Source organism: Lynx rufus, unplaced genomic scaffold, assembly GCF_022079265.1.
Source record: "Lynx rufus isolate CCGP_SWC_20201006 ecotype Redwood Valley unplaced genomic scaffold, mLynRuf1.p SCAF_3, whole genome shotgun sequence".
Lineage (NCBI taxonomy): Eukaryota > Metazoa > Chordata > Mammalia > Carnivora > Felidae > Lynx > Lynx rufus.
Genome location: NW_025814845.1, coordinates 87,462,887 through 87,483,907, shown reverse-complemented (window position 1 = coordinate 87,483,907; position 21,021 = coordinate 87,462,887). Strand labels below are relative to the sequence as shown.

The window sequence follows — 21,021 nt, the reverse complement described above, 5'->3', positions numbered from 1 at the left end:
TGATGAATCCCAGTATCAAAATGCCCAAGCTCACTATTCAGGGCTCAAGTCAAAAAGCAGAGCTACATCTCTGCAAGTAGCTGAGCAGAAAGGAGCTCTGCCTTGAAGCCACCTCTTCAGCCAGGCTCACAGTTTCTAAAGCTGAAATAGAAGGTAGACGTACGGGGCACTGGGTGGCGCCCAACTCTTGATTTCAGCTCAAGTCGTGATCTTGAGGTTCACGGGATCAGGCTGCACACTGACGCCTGCTTGGGATTCTCTCTTCTTCTCTCTCTGCCCCTCCCCTGCTCACGCGAGCACATGCAACGCATCCTCTCTCTCTCAAAATAAACTTAAAAAAAAAAAGAAGGTAGACATATAAATTCAAACAATAACCTTTCCGCTACACACTGGACAAGGGCACTTGAGTCCGTGTCTACAAAACGTAAAAACTACATCGCAAACAAAAAAGATAACAGTAACAGAACAAGCCCTTACACCAAACCGACATAAGATCTGTTCAGAGAAAAGCTCTAACTCATCATTGCCTAAACCCACATACTTCTCTGACAAAGTATTCAAGTCTGAACACTACTTTCGTGTTGTCACAGGTCTTAAACTGGCAGAACTTCCTTCTACTTCTGAATTTGTTCTCCAGAAACTAACAGTGTTTTGGTGAGGTCAGAAAAGAAAAGATACGGGGTATTTGCCCTTCTTTAGTGCTGAAACATACAGAAGGAGAATTTTCTTAACCTCATTTTACACACAGAATGACTGAGGCACTGAAAGATGAGAAGCAATGTTCATTGGTGGGAGCTCCAATAAACTCCATAAACTCCAGATCTCTTCTTCCTGATCCAGCACTTTGGTCCCCATTCCGTAAGTCACAGACGCACATTACTAAAATGACAGACACATCCTGTTGAAGAATCAAGCTCCACCCTCTTTCCGGTCTCCCTCTCATCTGAGCCTGACCCGGACCCACTGCGTTGCTGGGTCTGCTGTCAACTGCAGAGGAAGAATCTGGTCAGAAGGAGATGTATTTACACTCTCTTCTTGGGCACGTTCTTTATCTCTTTGAAATGATTATATTAAATGGATGTGGGGCTAAAGTTAGACCATATCTTCCAGTCAGGATGGGCTTCTTAGAATCCTTTGGTAAAGCAAATGTGAAACTCTGCATTAGGCTCACAAACATCAGAAATAATTCCATCTTTGCCAGCTGTTCTCCCATACACACGCGCTTCCCTAAAAATGAGATCAGAAAAGAAAGTTGACACTATAAATACCACCCTGTTTCCTATCTCAAGAAGGGCAATTGGCAATGGTATATGAAATATCTCAATTAAGTGTTTTAAATGCAGATATAGAGAGTTTTAAAACAAAATGGTCATATATACCTCATGGCCTCCCAAAGTATATGCTGGTCCGAATTTCTACACACTAAGTTCACATTTTAACTCCTACTCATGAAAACTTATGCTCATTCTAGACAGGAACTAGAGACAGATCTAGGCAACCCTGTCTCCTCCATACCTTCTTATGGCTTTCCTTTGGTCTCAACTGGAAGATTAAAGAGAGAATGAGTCAGAAGACAATTTTTGGAGCATTCCTTTCTATAGGCAGAACCCTACATGTGCTCATACAGGTTTCTAAAAGAGGGACTGGTGAGATTAGCAAACCCAGCCTCTCAGGCACCAGCACAGCAGAAGGTCACAAGTTGCTCTTATCTCCAACAATTTCCTGGGACTCAAACAATCACTTGGGCAGCTCAGAAAGGAAGATTTCTAGTCATATCTCGGGATTTATTTATTTTTTTTTCAACATTTATTATTTATTTTTGGGACAGAGAGAGACAGAGCACGAACAGGGGAGGGGCAGAGAGAGAAGGAGACACAGAATCGGAAACAGGCTCCAGGCTCTGAGCCATCAGCCCAGAGCCCGACGCGGGGCTCGAACTCACGGACCGCGAGATCGTGACCTGGCTGAAGTCGGACGCTTAACCGACTGCGCCACCCAGGCGCCCCATATCTCGGGATTTAAAACCAACTGCTTTCATTTTGTTTTTAAAATCTGAAATAAATGCAGGGGGCTGCATTTAATCTCAATTATTTACCTCTTCTCTTATGTTTGCTTGTCAAGATGGAAATGTTTTTAAAACAGTTTTATCATGAAATAATAAAAGATTCTTTTAGTCTTCCCTCTTCAATTATGCCATTTAGAAAATAAAAGTTTAACTGACCTATCCCAAAAGGAATAAATGTTTCTTTTTTAATAAGTTGTCCCTGATCATCCAGAAATCGATTAGGGTAGAAATCATCCGGTTTCTCCCAAATGGCTGGGTCTCTGTGTACTGACCACAAGTTGGGTAATATCACTGTGCCTTTAGGAATGGTATATCCTTGGAGCACTGAAACAAACAAAAAAACCAGTGTCATTCAACTAATAGTTCGCGGTAAACATCACTATCTGAAAAAAAAAAAATCCGGTTACATATCTAGCTACTTAATTTGTGGAGACTAAACACTGAGGTACTTGAGGGTTGGGACAAGATGCTATCAACACCATCTCAGGACCCCAGCCTGAGACGAGGCACAGGAACTGCTTTAATAGACACAGAGTTAATGAATCAAATCAAACCATTAAAACATTATAATTAAGAGAAAACACTGAAACAGAAATCATAGGACATTCCAGGTAAACTTCCCAAAGAATTACAAATTCCTAATATAGTTGACCCTTGAGCCATGTGGGGGTTAGGGGCACTGAGCCCCTGCATAGGTAAAAATCTGCATATAACTTTTGATTCCCCAAAACTTAACTCCTAATAGCCTACTGTTGACTGAAGCCTTACCAATAACATAGGTGATTAACAAATATTTTTGTATTATTTACTGTATTTTTATAATAAATAAAGTAAGCTAGAAAAAAGAAAATGTTAGTAAAAAATCACAAGAGAGGGGTGCCTGTCTGACTCAGTCAGTAGAGCATATGACTCTTGATCTCCGGGTTGTGACTTCGAATCTCACATTGGGTAGAGATATTACTTAAAAATAAAAGTCCTTAAAATAAAAAATTAAAAAATAAAAACTTTGCTTTAAAACAAAAATCATAAAATACATTTACAGTATTGCACTGTAAAAAATTGGCCTATAAAAGGACCCATGCAGTTCAAACCTCATGAGTCAACTGTATTTTATGGTAGTAAATGATAAAATAATGAGTATATATATATTTTTTATGCATTCAAGATATACCTAACTTTTTCTTAATTTCTTCCATATTTCTAGGCTATACAGTTCATTCATGAATTTTTTCAAACTACTGCAAAACTCTAAAACTTTTCCCAATACATTTATTGAGAAAAGTCCATGTGTAAGTGGACCCACTGCAGTTCAAATCCATGTTGTCCAAGGGTCAACTGTACAGGGAAGTCAACACTGCTTTTACCACTGACAAGTTCATGTGCACCTTAAACAACACCCAAGATACTGCACACACAGTGCATCTAACTAGCACAAGAAAAACCATGAAGTGATCCAATGTCATTTATAAGTTCTTGCCTCTTACAACTGTCTTATAACCATAGTTAAGCTCATTACATCATGGGCTATCTCCAGAGGAGGGAAGTTCCTTGTTCTGAGGAATTTTACATAAAGTCTGAGTGCTTACATGTCAAAGACATGACCACAAATGGACACATTTCAATGTAGGTGTGAAGTTGACAAAGGTGCCTTTAGAATCAGATGGGCTCTTCTAATTCTTTAATATTTATGCTTCAGTTGTAGAACTCTAAGAGGTAAGGTAGGATAATTCCCAGTTAAAATGCTTAATTTCATTTTAGGCTAGCTCTTCTGACCTCCAAGAAGACTGAGAGGTAGGTGCCTTTGTTAATTCTGGAGTTTTTTCTGCCAATACAGCCATCTTAAATGGCAGCGTAATTTGTCTGACAATGTAAGTGTGCATGCTCTGAAGTCTAGAGAGCTATTTATAAAACAAGCTGTGCTGGAATACCAGGATGTGAAAAATGGACAACTGAGGGCTGAAGCATCCACTGGACATTTAATTATCCACAATACAACGTTACACCCTCAGGAGAATCAAGCTGGGCAATGGTCATCACGCCCTCACCTAAACTTCTTTGGACTGGAAGGTTGGGATTCCCTCAAGGGCATTCAAAGGAGAAAGACACTGGACTTGCCTGTTTTCTCTGAGGTCATATGAGGAATGGCAAGTGGCACCACCACAGTCAGCCTCTGCACCTCCATGATGGTGGCTTCTGTGTAGGGCATCTGGGCCTTGTCAGTGAGGGAAGGGACTCTGTCAGCACCAATGACCCTTTCAATTTCTTCCTGAACCTTTTCTATTAAAAAGAATTAAAAAAGGAAAGAATAACAAAGAATAAACCATAAGATAAGCCAGAAGAGTTGAGACTGCCTTCTTATGCATACTTCCCATATGTGTGTCATACACAGAAGCGATAAGTTGCTAGTTTGGACGTGACTCAGCCTCAGAGCATAAAGCATTGGTCATATATTCCAAGTAGAGGCAGTTAGTCCCAGGGACCCTATACCACCCTGTGACTTTGAAGGATAGCAGAACAGATAGAAGGGTAAAGGAGAAAGCATTCTGGATTCAGGAGTACTCTCAATCATTCTTTCATATGGACACTTGTTTTGACTCTCTAAGCTTGTATGTGACAATGTGAGTTATCCCAACAGGGCCCCCAGTGATCCCTGCCCCTTGGTGTTCGCGTCCTTGTACAGTCCCCCTCCACTCTGTACTAAGTTGATCTGTGTGGCCAACAGAGTAAAGGAGAAGTGACACCATGTCAGTTCTGAGCTTAGGTTATAAAAAACACTGTGGCTCCTGTCTTGATACTTGTTCTCTCTTGGGTCACTCATTCTGAGGGAAGGCAGCTGCCAAGTCAAGCAGCCTTGTGGAAAAGTCCAAGCGGTGAGGCCTGCAGCCAATAGTCAAGCGCATGAGTCATCTTGGAAGTGGATCCTTCAGTCTCAGTCAATCCTGCAGATGATTGCAGCTTCAGCCAACATCTTGACTATAACTTCATGAGGAATCCTAAGCCAGACCAGCCAGGCTAAGCTGCTCCTGGATTCCTGATCCTCAGAAACTATGTAAGATTGTAAAATGGTGGCTGTTTTTAGATGCTAAATGTTGGGATAATTTGTTACTCAATAGTGAACAATAATGCAGAAGGCATAATCTCATTTATAGTACACAAAAAATGGCCCCTCAAAGATGTCCACACCCTAACCCCCTGGAACCTATGAATATGCTCCTTTATGTGGCAAAAAAGACCTCACGGCTGTGATCAGATTAAGGGCCTGGAGTAGGGAGGATTACCCTGGATTTTCTGGGTGTGCACTAATTACTTCGGTTTTAAAATTGGAGAACTTTCCCCAGTTGAGTTTAACGTTAGAGGGAGATGTGACTAAAAGAAAATGATCACAGTGCTTCAACATCGCTGGGTCTGAAGATGGACAAGCGGGGCCAGGAGCCAAGGCAGCTGGAAATGGATTCTCCTCTAGAGTCTCCAGAAAGGAAGGCAGCCTTGCCAACATCTTCATTTTAGCCCAATGAGACCCAGAAGTTTAAGATAACAAACTTGTGTTGATTTAAGTCACTAAGTTTGTGGTTATTTGTTATAGAAGCAGTAGAAAAGTAATATATACTGTCCTCTTTTGTATTCTTCCATTATGAACTGCCAGACACTCTGAAAGTCACAGAACTTCTCTGGGTCTTCGTTCTCCAGTTTCAAAACAAGATGACTGGGTTCAGACAATCATTATGATTCCCTTCAGCTCTAAATTGTCCTTCTTCTCTAAAATTCTTCCTCTCTATATATTTCACACAGAATCAGACCTGTAGAGATTTAAAGCAGGGGCAAGCAAGTATGACATTAATCCCACTGGGAGTTTTTCTGTTAATACCTTACCAACTTCCTATGAGGTTCAAGGATTTCCATTTTGTTTCCCAGCCTGAAGACATTGCTTAGAGCTAGAAGCTACAGCATCACCAAAGTTGCTGATACTGATTTAAATAGTCTGGCTTTGGGGAGCCTGGGTGGCTCAGTCAGTTAAGCATCCGACTTTGGCTCAGGTCATGATCTCTTGGGTCATGAGTTTGAGCCCCGTGTCAGGTTCCATGCTGACAGCTCAGAGCCTGGAGCCCGCTTCGGGTTCTCTCTTCCTCTCTGTCTGCCCCTCCTCTGCTCCCTCTCTGTCTCTCAAAAATAAACAAACATGAAAAAAAAATTAAATAGCCTGGCTTTGCCTGAATAAAGGAGACATCTGTTAATTACCTTGTATGTCGGGGTTCAGTGACATATAAAGAAGGCACCAAAGCAAGGAGTTAGTTGTGGTATCAGTTCCAGCAATGAAGAGATCCCCAATGATATAAAATAAATAATCTTCATTAAAGCTACTATTGCTATTATTTTTTCTCTCCTCGTCCACGTGGAGAAGGTACATGTCTATGAAATCCTGAGGATTCTCCACATCCAGAGACTCTTGATGGTCTTTGATGATTTTTTTAAGGAAAGTGGTAATATCCTTTTCAATCTGTCTTAATTCTTTAAATGGTCCAAAGGGAAGATAATAAAGCCAGGAGCATATGTTGACCAGGAGGAGCTGGGTGTTAAGACAGATTTCTAACGCTCGTGACATAAGATTGAGCATTTTCTTAAACTCACTATTGGTATAATCAAAACGCTGGCCAAAGCACAGGGAGCAAATGATGTTAGAGACAGCATTGTTGAGAATGGGGAAAGGGTTGAAGGGGTCTTCTCCATGCTTCTGCATTTCCTCTTTTATATATTTAAACTCTTCAATAATCTTGGGTTCCAAGCTAAGTTTTCCCAAGCCAAAATGACGAAGAGTTGAATGAGAGAACTTCCTCTGTTGTCTCCAGACTGGACCATAATGTGCAAATACAATCCCTGCAAAAGGACACCAAGAAAAGGTAAGAGAGAACGATGCCTGATAACACTTAAAAGGACTTACAATGAAGTGTGTCCTGTATTTGTCAAGTCACGTGTGCAAAGTTCATCTACATACAGGTAGAGATCACCAGCCAAGAGGAATGATTAGCGAAATTATCAAGATAGCATATGTTTCTAATAATAAAAATCCCATACAATATAGCTTATAGATAGGAACCCCCAGTGAAATGAAAAGCAATGAATTTCAATTTTTAGAGTTAGTGTAAATTTCTTTTTATTTATTTTAGTCTTAAATTTTTTTTTAATTTATTTAAATTCAAGTTAGTTAACATATAGTGTAGTATTGGTTTCAGGAGTAGAACTCAGTGATTTATCACTTACATGCAACACCCAGTGCTCATCCCAGCAAGTGCCCTCCTTAATGGCCATCACCCATTTAACCCATCCCCCCACCTACCCCCCCAGCAGTTTGTTCTACGTATTTTATTTATTCATTCATTATTATTTAATTTACATCCAAGTTAGTTAACATATAGTGTGATAATTATTTCAGGAATAGAATTTAGTGATTCACCACTTACATGTAACACCCAGTGCTCATCTCAACAAATGTCCCCCTTAATGCCCCTTTGCCCATTTAGCCCATCCCCCCACCCCAAATCCCTCCAGCACTCCTCGGTTTTGTTTTCTGTATTTAAGAGTCTCTTATGGTTTGTCTCCCTCCCTGTTTTTAACTTATTTTTGCTTCCCTTCCTTTATGTTCATCTGTTTTGTATCTTAAATTCCACATATGAGTGAAGTCCTATGATATTTTTCTCTGACTTATTTCGCTTAGCATAATACCTTCTAGTTCCATCCACATTGCTGCAAATGGCAAGATTTCATTCTTTTTGATCACTTAGTAATATTCCATTGTATACATAAACCACATCTTTTTTTATCCATTCGTCAGTCGATGGACATCTGGGCTCTTTCCATACTTTGCTATTGTCAATAGCACCGCTATAAACATTGGGGTGCATGTGCCCCTTCGAATCAGCACTCTTGTATCCTTTAGATAAATACCTAGTAGTGCAATTCTTGGGTCACAGGGTAGTTCTATTTTTAATATTTTGAGGAACCTCCATACTGTTTTCCAGAGTGGCTGCACCAGTTTGCATTCCCACCAGCAGTGCAAAAGGGTTCCTCTTTCTTTAGTGTAAATTTCTGAATCTTATGTTTCATAAGAGTAAATCCAGGCTTAAAAAATATTTCAGGCTGGGGGCGTCTGGGTGGCTTAGTCGGTTAAGCATCTGGCTCAGGTCATGATCTTGTAGTTTGTGGGCTCAATCCCTGCATAGGGCTCTGTGCTGACAGCTCAGAGCCTGGAGCCTGCTTCAGATTCTGTCTCCCCCACTTGTACCCTGTCTGTCTCTCTCAAAACTAAACAAATATTAAAAAAAAAAATTTCAGGCTGGATATACCCATATTCTAAAGATTCTGAATAGAAGGAGGCAGGGACAATACCTGATTGTGCTGACTATTAAAATCCCAGCATCTGGCATCATTCTGAGTATACAGGAGGAGCTTGTCAAATATTAGCCAAATAAATCAACAGTCCCACTGGACAATAACACTCACCATCAGTTTGGAACCGAATAGCTGGCAGGTAATCTAAAATGTCTGTTGTCAGCAACAGCCCTAATTTAAAAACATCTGAACTCAAAAGCCGTCCACAACTATACCTCATTTGATTCTCACTTATGTTATACATCTCCCACCATCAAACCCAACAGAATTGTTCCCAGATGTATCAATTTGTTTTCAAATATTCCTTATTTCCTGTCACCTCTTTCACCCTTTTATTTTCCATGGTGCCCTTTATTGTTCCAGCTGGTTCTCCTTCTTTGCCATTTTTAATCTACTTCATTTCTGCTATCTTTGAGTATCACTTATTTAACAAATATTTCTGAATATTGAGTCAGTGCCAGGGACCGGGATGCTGTGAATCCAGCTGAGGATGAAATACAGACCTTTCTCTGTGGTTAAATCTTATCACAATATTTAATACCTTTACAAAATGCCTCTCAATGTAAACATCTGTGTGGTCAAATGAATCAGGCGATTTATCAGCTCTGCTTTTCTCCTTGGACTCTGCCACACATCTGCTCAAATCTGCTGCTTCTAGGCCTTCTATTCAGGTGTGTGACGACCTCTGTGGGGCATCATTAAGGAATTATTTTAGATTCTCCTGTGCTGAACCCATTTCCAGGATTCTACTTCTTCCTCTTTCTTGTTTCCTTCTCTTCTTTTGCTAAAGCAAAAATGCATGGGCAGCAAATTTCGAAAGATTTTTTTAGAAAATGTGTTTATTCTACCTTTTCTACTTCCTCAGAATTTTGAAGACATTGCTAAGAGTGGTTTGGTAAGTCATAAAACACGTACTGAAGTTGCAGCGTAGACAAAGGAAGGAGCGCCGTGTCAGCTGAGGAAAGGCAGCACTTCTCAGAAGAAAGGACACCTGAACTGATGCTGCATTTGTAAATGAAGATGTGCATAGGGGTGCCTGGGTGGCTCAGTCGGTTAAGCATCTGACTTCAGCTCCGGTCATGATCTCACGGTTTGTGAGTTTGAGTCCCGAATCAGGTTCTCTGCTTGTCAGCACAGAGCCTGCTTCAGATGCTCTGTCTCCCTCTCTCTCTGCCCGTCCCCAGCTCGTGTGCACACATGCGCACTCTCTCTCTCAAAAATAAATTTTAAAAAAATTAAGAAAATTAAAGATGTGTATGAAGGTACATTTTCGAAAAACAACTTGAGCAAAGTTAAAGAGGCTGTTTCAAGAAGGGCTAAATTATTATTATTTTTTCTTTCTCAAGTTAGCTAACATACAGTGTAGTCTTGGCTTTAGGAGTAGATTGCAGTGATTCATCACTTACGTATAACACCCAGTGTTCAGCCCAACAAGTGAAGAAGGGCTAAATTATCTTTAGAGGGAAATCAGGTTTAGATAAGGCAAGGAAATGGAGAGAAGCTTCTCAGAAGAGGCTAATGTTTGAAGACTGGGATATGTGACAACAGGTTGACAGGTGTGAAGTGCAAGACAAAAGAGGTGACCAAAGAGACTGTCTGAGAATGCTAGAATGAGAGGCATGGACAGAATTAATGGCCCAAGGCTTTGAACTTTACAAAACACTCATGTTTTGGAGCCAGAATGGCTTATGGTCCTAGGAGCGTCTGAAAGAGGTTCAGGCACATCCTACAGTTGTTAACATCTCCATTCTTAGCCCTGAAAAGCAATGGTATCTGTGGATGTGTACAAAGACTTCACTTCAGGGAGGATAATAACACTAAAAAATAAAAATGCCTCCAAAGCAAAAATCAGGACTCTTGGGTGGGAATGACAAAAATATATCCTTAAGTAGGTTTGGCAAAGAGGCCGATTAGGCTGCGCAACCAAAAACAAACAAACAAACAAACCAGGAAGAGCTAGGGGTCATCACCTCAGAGAAGACTAAATGCCACACATCTCTTTCTCACTGCACCCATTTTCAAATGCTTTCTGCCTGACTTCACTTTTTCCCACTGCAAACTAGCTTTTCCAAGCATCAGGAGTTATCTTCAGATGCCTAATCTCCCATTTTCCCCACCAGAGAGAAAAGGCCTCTATTCTTCAGATCTGACTTAAAAAAAATGCTGGGGGAGGATTCAAATGCCTCAGTCAGGTATCCCCTGGTGATACCAATTTGGAACAGCTTAAGTTTATTTTGTGACTTGAGGTTTCCAGACCATGCCATGAACATAAATTCTTGAGTTCGGTGCCCAGCCTACAAACTAGCCACTGGTACAGAGGTAAGATATTCTGATCAAGTCACCTTTGATCAGGGTTCTAATCCTTGCCTAATCACTGCTGTCAGAGAAGGGAATTCATATAAAGACATGGCATCTCACGTTCCAACCACAGTTAGTGGGTACAAGTGAGTGGCGAGGATGAAGAGCTCCTCAAAAGGGAGTCTTCTACAGAGGAACAGGTGCCACACAGTTGAAACAAAAATCCACTTCAAACCAAACACAGCATAAGCTAAACCGACTGTGATAGATTTTCACAAAGGAATGTTGTACAGCTCTTAGGATCTTTGCAGGAGAATAATTAATAATGCAGAAACATGTTCAGAAAATTTAAGTGACAAAAACAATTTTAAACAATTCTGAAAACAATTTTAAAGGGTGTGAATACAATTCCATTTTAAAGAAGCAAATACACTTTAAAAATGCATGCACATTTTTGCTTTTAATTCCCTTGCCTTTGGGGATGTGTCAAGTAAGAAATTGCTGCGGCTGAGGTCAGAGAGGTTTTTTCCTGCTTTCTCCTCTAGGGTTTTGATGGTTTCCTGTCTCACATTCAGGTCCTTTATCCATTTTGAGTTTATTTTCATGAATGTTGTAAGAAAGTGGTCTAGTTTCATCCTTCTGCATGTTGCTGTCCAGTTCTCCTAGCACCATTTGTTAAAGAGACTGTCTTTTTTCCATTGGATATTCTTTCCTGCTTTGTCAAAGATTAGTTGGCCACACTTTTGTGGGTCTAATTCTGGGGTTTCTATTCTATTCCATTGGTCTATGTGTCTGTTTTTGTGCCTATACCATGCTGTCCTGATGATTACAGCTTTGTAGTAGAGGCTAAAATCTGGGATTGTGATGCCTCCCGCTTTGGTCATCTTCTTCAAAATTACTTTGGCTCTTCGGGGTCTTTTGTGGTTCCATTCAAATTTTAGGATTGTGTTCTAGCTTCGAGAAGAATGCTGGTGCAATTTTGATTGGGATTGCATTGAATGTGTAGATAGCTTTGGGTAGTATTGACATTTTAACAGTATTTATTCTTCCAACCCATGAGCATGGAATGTTTTTCCATTTCTTTGTATCTTCTTCAATTTCCTTCATAAGCTTTCTATAGTTGTCAGCATACAGATCTTTTACATCTTTGGTCAGGTTTACTCCTAGGTATTTTATGCTTCTTGGTACAATTGTGAGTGGGATCAGTTTCTTTGTCTTTCTGTTGCTTCATTATTAGTGTATAAGAATGCAACTGATTTCTGTATATTGATTTTGTATCCTGCAACTTTGCTAAATTCATGTATCAGTTCTAGCAGACTTTTGGTGGAGTCTTCGAGTTTTCCATGTATCATGCCATCTGCAAAAAGTGAAACCTTGACTTCATCTTTGCCAATTTTGATGCCTTTGATTTCCTTTTGTTGTTTGCTGATGCTAGCACTTCCAACACTATGTTAAACAACAGAGGTGAGAGTGGACATCCCTGTCGTGTTCCTGATCTCAGGGGGAAAGCTCTCAGTTTTTCCCCATTGAGGATGATATTAGCTGTGGGCTTTTCATAAAGGCTTTTATGATGTTTAAGTATGTCCCTTCTATCCCGACTTTCTTGAGGGTTTTTATTAAGAAAGGATGCTGAATTTAGTCAAATGCTTTTTCTGCATTGATTGACAGGATCATATGGTTCTTATCTTTTCTTTTATTAATGTGATGTATCACATTGATTTGCTAATGTTGAACCAGCCCTGCGGCTCAGGAATGAATCCCACTTGATCATGGTGAATAATTCTTTTTATATGCTGTTGAATTCGATTTGCTAGTATCTTATTGAGAATTTTTGCATCCATATTCATCAGGGATATTGGCCTGTAGTTCTCTTTTTTTGCTGGGTCTCTGTCTGGTTTAGGAATCAAAGTAATGCTGGCTTCATAGAATGAGTCTGGAAGTCTTCCTTCCCTTTCTATTTTTTGGAACAGCTTGAGAAGGATAGGTATTATCTCTGCTATAAATGTCTGGTAGAATTCCCCAGGGAAGCCATCTGGTCCTGGACTCTTATTTGTTGGAGATTTTTGATAACTGATTCAATTTCTTCGCTGGTTTTGGGTCTGTTCAAGTTTTCTATTTCTTCCTGTTTGAGTTTTGGAAGTGTGTGGGTGCTTAGCAATTTGTCCATTTCTTCCAGGTTGTCCAGTTTGTTGACATATAATTTTTCACAGTATTCCCTGATAATTGCTTGTATTTCTGAGGGATTGGTTATAATAATTCCATTTTCATTCATGATTTTATTTGGGTCATCTCCCTTTTCTTTTTGACAAGCCTGGCTAGAGGTTTATCAATTTTGTTTATTTTTTCAAAAAAACAACTCTTGGTTTCATTGATCTGCTCTACAGTATTTTTTAGATTCTATATTGTTTATTTCTGCTCTGATCTTTATTATTTCTCTTTTTCTGCTGGGTTTGGGGTGTCTTTGTGTTCTGCTTCTATTTCCTTTAGGTGTGCTGTTAGATTTTGTATTTGGGATTTTTCTTGTTTCTTGAGATAGGCCTGGATTGCAATGTATTTTCCTCTCAGGACTGCCTTTACTGCAACCCAAAGCATTTGGATTATTGTACTTTTATCTTCATTTGTTTCCATATTTTTTATAAATTTCTTCTCTAATTGCCTGGTTGACCCATTCATTCTTTAGTAGGGCTAAAGACAAAGGCAGTACATAAAAATACCAATAATGGCTATCTCAGAATAACAATGATCCCAAATGGCTTTCAATTCTTTTTGGAAAGAATTGAAAGGAATTCTTTTTTTTTTTCCTCTTCCACATGTTTTACAATAATAAACATAAAGTAAAAGTACTTAAATACATTAAATTTGATGCAATTTACATCCATCACATATAAGTTTTCTTCCTCCTGACATAGAGAAGGTGCTATCTACCCAGTGATTACATTTGCCCTTTCCTTCCACGGAGTCATAGAAGTGTTCCTTTTAGTGGGAATTCAGGCCCTCTTGCTACGAGTACATAACTATTTCAAATACCTATTTTACTGCACTTACTACAAGATTTGGTTATCCTGTTTTTCTTATTTTAGTTTAGTTTAGTTTTGAGAAAGAGAGACAACGCACACAAGCAGGGAAGGGACAGAGGGAGAGGGAGAGAAAGAATCTTAAGTAGGCTCCACACCCAGAGCAGACGACCCTGAGATCACGACCCAAGCCAAAATCAAGAGTCAGACACTCAGCCGACCAACCGAGCCACCCAGGCTCCCCTCCTCATTCATTTTTTTTTTTTAATTTTTTTTTTAACATTTATTTATTTTTGAGACAGAGAGAGACAGAGCATGAACAGGGGAGGGGCAGAGAGAGAGGGAGACACAGAACCGGAAGCAGGCTCCAGGCTCTGAGCCATCAGCCCAGAGCCGACGCGGGGCTCGAACTCACGGACCGCAAGATTGTGACCTGAGCTGAAGTCGGACGCTTAACCGACTGAGCCACCCAGGCACCCCCTCATTCATTTTTAAATTCCCCAGATGAACCTTCATTTTCTATCTTCATCTCCTAATTTCATTTTGCATCTTGTTCCCCTTTAAAGTAGTCAGTACTGACTGATCTATACTCTGCTCTTAAATTTCTTCCAAATTTCCTTTTATGTTCCATTTTTTTATGGCTCTGCAATTTGCTTTCACTCTTGCTCCAAGTTTCTAGCAATCTCTTAAAATTAGAAATAATGTAATTTCTGGGGTGCCTGGGTGGCTCAGTCAGTTGAGCGTCAGACTCTCAATTTCAGCTCAGGCCATGATCCCAGGGTCATGGGTTCAAGCCCTGACTTGGACTCTGAGCCAAGCATGGGGCCTGCTTAGGATTCTTCTTCTCTCCTCTGCTCCTTGCCCCTGCTCATGCTGTCTCTAAAATTAAAAAAAAAAAAAATGTAATTTCTATCAACAGAGAAATAGATAAATCAATTAATAACAGCTGGTATAGAAATGGTACTTTAAATATATGACATATATAAGTTTTTAAAAAACATACCAAATAAAACCATATATTGTTTATGAATGTGAAGCAAATCTGAACGGTAGATAAAGAAATTTATATGCTCTCTGAACTTTATATTTGAAATGTTTTATAATAAAAATGTGATGTACACAAACCTTTTAGAAGAAATAGACCACACTTAGGGTAAAGCACTTTTGGTAGCCTTGACTCTGACTTTGTAGCTTTATTTTCTATTCCTGCTCAGGAAAGAATCAGATAGACTGATGAGAATGATGGGCATAGCTAATGTAAAATACCTTTATGGCATATCTAGCTTACTAGAGTTTTTATTGGCTTAAAAAGAACATCAACTTGCCCAAGCATATTTTGAAAAATTCAAATATAATAACTTCCCCACATTCTAGAACTTTTTGGCAATGTGTTAAGTCAAGTATTTCCAGCCTGTCTCTGAACATCACTGTTTATAAAACATTCCTTTCTCTGCTAGTCTCACCAACTTTAGTACCAATGTTCTTTAAAAATCTTTTAAATTATTTTTTAAATTTTTTGAGGGAGAGAGCATGTGTGCGCAAGTGTGTGAGTGGAGGAAGGGCAGAGGGAGAGGAAGAGGGAATCCCAAGCAGGCTCCACGGCCAGTGCAGAGCCAGACCCAGGGCTCGATCTTACCACCGTGAGTTGGATACTCAACCGACTGAACCACCCAGGTGACCCTAAAAATATCTTGTACTAAATATTTAATAATGCTATTGACCTCTAATTCCTAACACTGTTTCTCTTTCTCCTATACACATTTCTCTTCTAGACAATTTCACATTTTCTAATTCTGCCATTGGAAACAGTAGCCAAACAGCGTGAACACTCCTCAAGTAGTGCTGAGCTGCTCAGCCTCTAGCTCTCATGGCCTCTCCTTGAGGCTGGTAACTTCAGGCTATCCATTTCTCGATTTGTGACATCTACTCAGAATTTGTCTGGTCCCTCATCCTTTGATGGGCATCTTGAAATAAGCTCATATTCTCCCCTTTTATTCTTCACCTTTGAACAATTTCCATTAAAAAAATTCCTCAGCTGTCTCCATTTTCCTATTCAGATGACCTGTTCTCTACTCTAAGTTAGCCCCACAAGCATCTCCTTTGCGACCTATGGTTCTTCCTTTACCTTCTCTTGTCAACTGCCTCCACCACAGCAACTTTTCTCAGCTCACAGCACACTGCCCAACACACACCCATTACAATATCAGACCAGCATCACCTAAAGAACCCTAACTGTCTCTTGGGAGAATGAATGCTTTGGTTGAGATGCTGAAACACCCAGTTACCCCAGGCTCCCAGGCCTTTCCTACATAAAGATCTAATAATAAGCTGTGATTCAACTAATACTTAGAAACTGTCTTATTATAGGGGCAGCGAGGTGGCTCAGTTAGTGAAGCGTTGGCTCAGGTCATGATCTCAAGGTCCTGAGATCGATCCCAAGTCAAGATCCATGCTGAGCATGGAGCCTGCTTAAGATTCTTTCCCTCCCCCTCATTCTGCCCCTCCCCCACATACACACACTCATGCACACGTGCACTCGCACTCTCTCTCCCTCAAAATAAAAAAGAAACTGCCTTACTACAGATTTTTGAGCAAACCATATATCCACCAAGAAGGACCTCAAAGAAGAAAATCTAATTCACACCTTAAAAATATCTAGAGGAAAAGACATGCAAGAAAATTACAGTATAATGTGTTAAGTGCATCAACAGAGGTTTGTATGCATAGATTCATTCATTTTTTGATTACCTATTCTGTGCCAACTAGTGGGGATACAGTGGGTAACAACATGAACCAAACCTTTGCCCTCACAGAGTTTATATTCCATTGGTAGGTGGGGCTGGTAATAGGCTAAATATTTTCAAAGTGTTTAATGAGTGAAATATGAAAGAGATAAAATAAGTTGTGATATTGAGCAGTGTCTAAAATAGGACTGAAAGGTGACAATTAGCCTGAGAGAGGATAAGGAGTCAGTCATATGAAAAGTTATTCTAGGCCCAAGGACAACAAACCCAGTAGACTGAGGCAGTCACAAGCTTGCCAGGAATCTGCTTAATTTTTCTAGAGCAGATTGAAATGTATGAGTCAAGGCAGAATGGAGAGAGAGAGAGAAAGTGAGAAAGGCAGGCAGGGCCCAGATTCTTCCAGGCACAGTAGGTCCAGGATGGAGTTGGAGGCAACTGGTTTCAGCTGGGGAGCAACATGGTTTGATTCATGTTTTGTTTTGTTTTGTTTTGTTTTATTTATTTATTTTCAGAGTGAGAGAGAGGAGAGATAGAGAGTGCAAGTGGGGGAGTGGCAGAGAGAGGAAGAGAAAGAGAATCCCAAGCAGGCTCTGCACTGCCAGCCCATAGCCCAACGTGGGGCTTAAGCCCTTGAACCCTGAGATCATGATCTAAGATGAAGTCAGAAGCTCAACATCTGAGCCACCCAGGCACCTATGATTCTTGGTTTTTAAAAGAGATCCCTTTGGCTGATGTGTAGATAAAAAACTCGATGGGACACCTGGGTGGCTCAGTCAGTTAAACGTCTGACTTTGGCTCAGGTCATGATCGTGCGGTTTGTGGGTTCGAGCTTCATGTCAGGCTCTGTGCTGGCAGCTCAGAGCCTGGAGCCTGCTTTGGATTCTGTGTCTCCCTCACTCTGTCCCTTCCCTGCTCACACACACACACACACACACACACACACACGCTCTCTCTCAAAATAAATAAACATTAAAAAATTAAATAAATAAAATAAAATAAAACTGGAGTAGAAGCAAGTAGGCTAGGGAAGTGGCTTCAAGTATCAAATGAAAATGATGGTACCTGGCATGAAGGTGCTGACAATGGAGATCGAAACAAGTGGATGGATACAGAACTGTCTCTGCAGAATTGACAAGACCTGCTGACTGACTGGCAGGGGGTGGGAGGGGGAGGGGCTTCAGCCCAAACAGTGGTGTCATAGAGAAAGGGTAGCTCCCCTCTCCCTGGCAGAGAGGTATGTTGGGGAACACATTCTCAAAGAGGTGACATTTAAGCAGGTTTGAGAAACAGAAAATAGCAAAGATGATGTGGGAAGATTGGAACTCGTTCATTGCTGGTGGGAATGTAAAATGGTGCAGACACTGTGGAAAACAGTAGGGTAGTTACTCAAAAAATGAAATACAGAATTGCCATATTATCAAGCAATTCCACCTCTGGGTAACTACTCAGAAGAATTGAAAGGAAGGACTTGAATGGATATTTGTATATGTACCGTGTTCATAGCAGCATTTTTCATAATAGTGAAATGGCAGAAGTATCCAAGCATCCATCAGGAGATAAACAAAATGTGTTATATACATTCAACTGAATAGTATTCAGACTTAAAAAGGCAAGCAATTCTCACACATGCTACAACATTGAAAAAGCTTAAAACATGGGGCTAAGTGAAAGTGTCAGTTACAAAAGAATAAATATTAGATGATACCAATCATATCAGGTACCTAGAATAGTCACATCCATAGAGTCAGAAAATAGAACAGTGGTTGCCAGGGGCTAGAAAGAGGAAGGAGGGCTTTTTCTATTTTTTGTTTTAAATTTTTAACTTTAAATTTTAAGTAATCTCTACACCCAACGTGGGGCTCAAACCTACAACCCCAGGATCAAGAGTCACATGCTCTACGAACTGAGCCATCCAGGTGCCTGCCTCAAGGAGGGTTTTTTTTTAAAGTTTGTTTAATGGTACACAGTTTCAGTTTTGCAAGATGAAAAGTATTCTGGAGATAGTGGTAATGGTTTCATAACAATGTGAATGACCTAATGTCACTGAACTTAAAAATGGTTAAGATGGCAAATTTTATGTTATGTGTATTTCACCACGATGTGTTTAAAAAGAGAGAAAAGAAAAGAGAAAACAGGAGTTTTCCAGGCAGCCATGAGGCTGGAAGAGAATTCTAGGTAGAAGCAGCAGCATGTGTGACGGTGTGGAGACGGTGGGTTACAAACTGTGACATGTTCTTCAGCGGGACATTTAAAATATTATGATCATCACTGCTATTCATTAAAACCCTGAGGGAAAACTCTGGCATAATCAGATTCTTAAAAGCCTGAATCTTTTTATGTCGCAGTCCACATTCTCCTAGATGTCAGTTTCGTGGTAAAGACCCGCTTCCAGGCCCAAGATTGCAAAATTCTGTAGCCCCAGTTGTGATAAGGGCAGTGAAAAAAGTACTTGTGCAAAGAAACTGGTTCCAAAAGGGAGCTAACTTGGAGAGGGAGTGACAAAAAGCTTCCAGAAGGAAAGACTGATGAAAGGCAATTAAATTAACATATGAACTCAGACAAAAAAGTCTGGGACCTATGCCAGCCAGTAAGACAAAGGGTAAGACTGATAAACAAAGGAGGTGGGAGGATTGGATTAGGGAGAGGGTAAATGTGGATAGTATGTTTCCCAACCATCAAAACTGCCCAACTTGTACTTCCATAAGCAGAAATCACAGAGGTTACAAACCCAGTAAACTAGGTTTGCCAATAGGCTCCTAACACGTTTTCTGGACTTTCTATCTTATGGGGAACTATCTTCTTAAACGCTTTCATTTAGAACACAGAAGGTGTAATGAATATCCCTGCCTCCATCTAACACAGCCAAAGTTTCCCCCTGGGGACACAGCCTTGAGAATGAGGCCTTGTTCTGGAAAGGACAGACAGGAAAGATAGAGCCTGGCTTTCACACGTCTCCACCCGCGCCCCCGTCCCCATTTCCCTTCCTCAACTTTCCAGTGGGTTTCCCATTTCTTATCTTGGAATAAGAACGAGTCCCTCATCCATCACAGCTCGACACGATCTTAAAGGCACCAGGAAAAGGAGGCGTTGCCGCCACCCTCCTACTTTGGGGCTGCCTGCGGTGAGCCGGGCTGGGTGCGCGCGGCTGCAAAGGGCACAGGAACCACAGCCCGGTTCACCTGGCGCCCCATGCGCCTCATCGCGCGTTCACACGGCCCGCGACCCTCAAGGCTCCGGCGGCCGAGAAGCGGCTCACCCTTCTCCTTGGTTACGAGGGAGACGAGCGGCACCCGCGGGCGGTCGCTGAAGATCTCGGCCTGTTGCACCAGCGCCTCGCGCACGCTTTGGAAGTCGCTGAGGACCACTACCAGGTAGTGGCCGATGAAAAAGCTGAAGACGTTGCCGTATACGCGGGCCAGGTCGGCCAGGTACAACTGCGGGCCCAGGGCCGAGGGCTCCACTCCTGCGGCCCTCGCCCGGCGCTGCAGCCAGCTCTTCCGTCGGAGGAACGGTGGCAGCAGCACGAAGCCGAAATTGCCCACCACGGGCCAGGGCGTGGGTCCGGGGGGGATGCCCCGCGCCCGGTGCCGCCACAGCCAACTCCAGCCGAGGAGGGCCGCGAGGCCGAGCAGCAGCAGCGCGCCGCCGGTGGAGTCCAGCCGCAGCAGCCCGGGAGGCGCGTGCAGCAGGCGCAGAGGCCAGGGCGAGACCTCGGCCGGGGGCTGCGGCAGCCCAGGAGAGGCCATGGCCTGCGCGCCGGCGTCCCCAGCCTCGACTGCACCGGCTCACCCGGGCATGACCCCTGGGAGAGCGCAAGCAGACACCCGCCGGAGATGCAGCCTGCGGAAGACTAACTCCACGGGAAGGAGGAGGGGCAGGGAGGGGAGCGGCGAAGGGCGGCCCTGATTGGCTGCGCCCACCGCCTTCCCCGCCCTCGTCTCCAATCAGCGACGCCCGAGCAGAAACGGGGTCGCGCTCGTACCTCTGTAAAAGCGGTCCACGGATGGGCGGGGCGAGCGCTCTGAAAGTTTGACCCCGGGTCCTGTTGCTCCTCTTCTCCGGGTCTGGCTGGGCATTTACTGTCCCGGACCAAAGATGCTTGCGGTACCACGCTTGCGTCCTGATTGGCTGTCGGATTTCCTCGGGTCGCCCACGTGTCATTTGAGTGTATAAACCTGCCTGGTGAACGGGCCCCTGATCACTCACCCTCAACACCAGCACCCCTACCCTAAGGTGGGAGAGTGGGGTCCCCGCCCCACCTCCGCAGCAAAAAGATGGGATTCGGAGGAAGGGACTCTTTCCTGCCCTCAGAGACAAGAGGATGATGGGAAAGCAAAGTGCAGAATTTGCCAGTGCAGGAGGCTATCGCTGCGGGAAGGATGGGCAGGGGTGGCCTAAGGGGGGGGGGGGGGGCGGAGGGGGCGGGGCGGAGTAAAGCTCTCAGAACTTGCCACTGGCAGGAAAACCTTTTTATGCCGGGAGAGAAAGCTCAGCATTTATATCAGCGCGTAGCCTG

The 21,021-nt window shown here is 42.2% G+C and overlaps 1 protein-coding gene across 1 annotated transcript; it reads right to left on the bottom strand.

The window, feature by feature from the left end:
- Window positions 1–280: 280 nt before the first annotated feature.
- On the bottom strand, window positions 281–20,311 carry LOC124520813 (cytochrome P450 2U1). Its single transcript, XM_047091903.1, has 5 exons — window positions 19,762–20,311; window positions 6,302–6,937; window positions 4,181–4,342; window positions 2,222–2,389; window positions 281–1,227 (listed from the first exon to the last, which is right to left on the bottom strand). Exons 1-5 carry the CDS (start codon window positions 20,249–20,251, stop codon window positions 1,049–1,051), a joined length of 1,635 nt encoding a protein of 544 aa, XP_046947859.1. The 5' UTR covers window positions 20,252–20,311; the 3' UTR covers window positions 281–1,048.
- Between the last annotated feature and the right edge of the window lie 710 nt (window positions 20,312–21,021).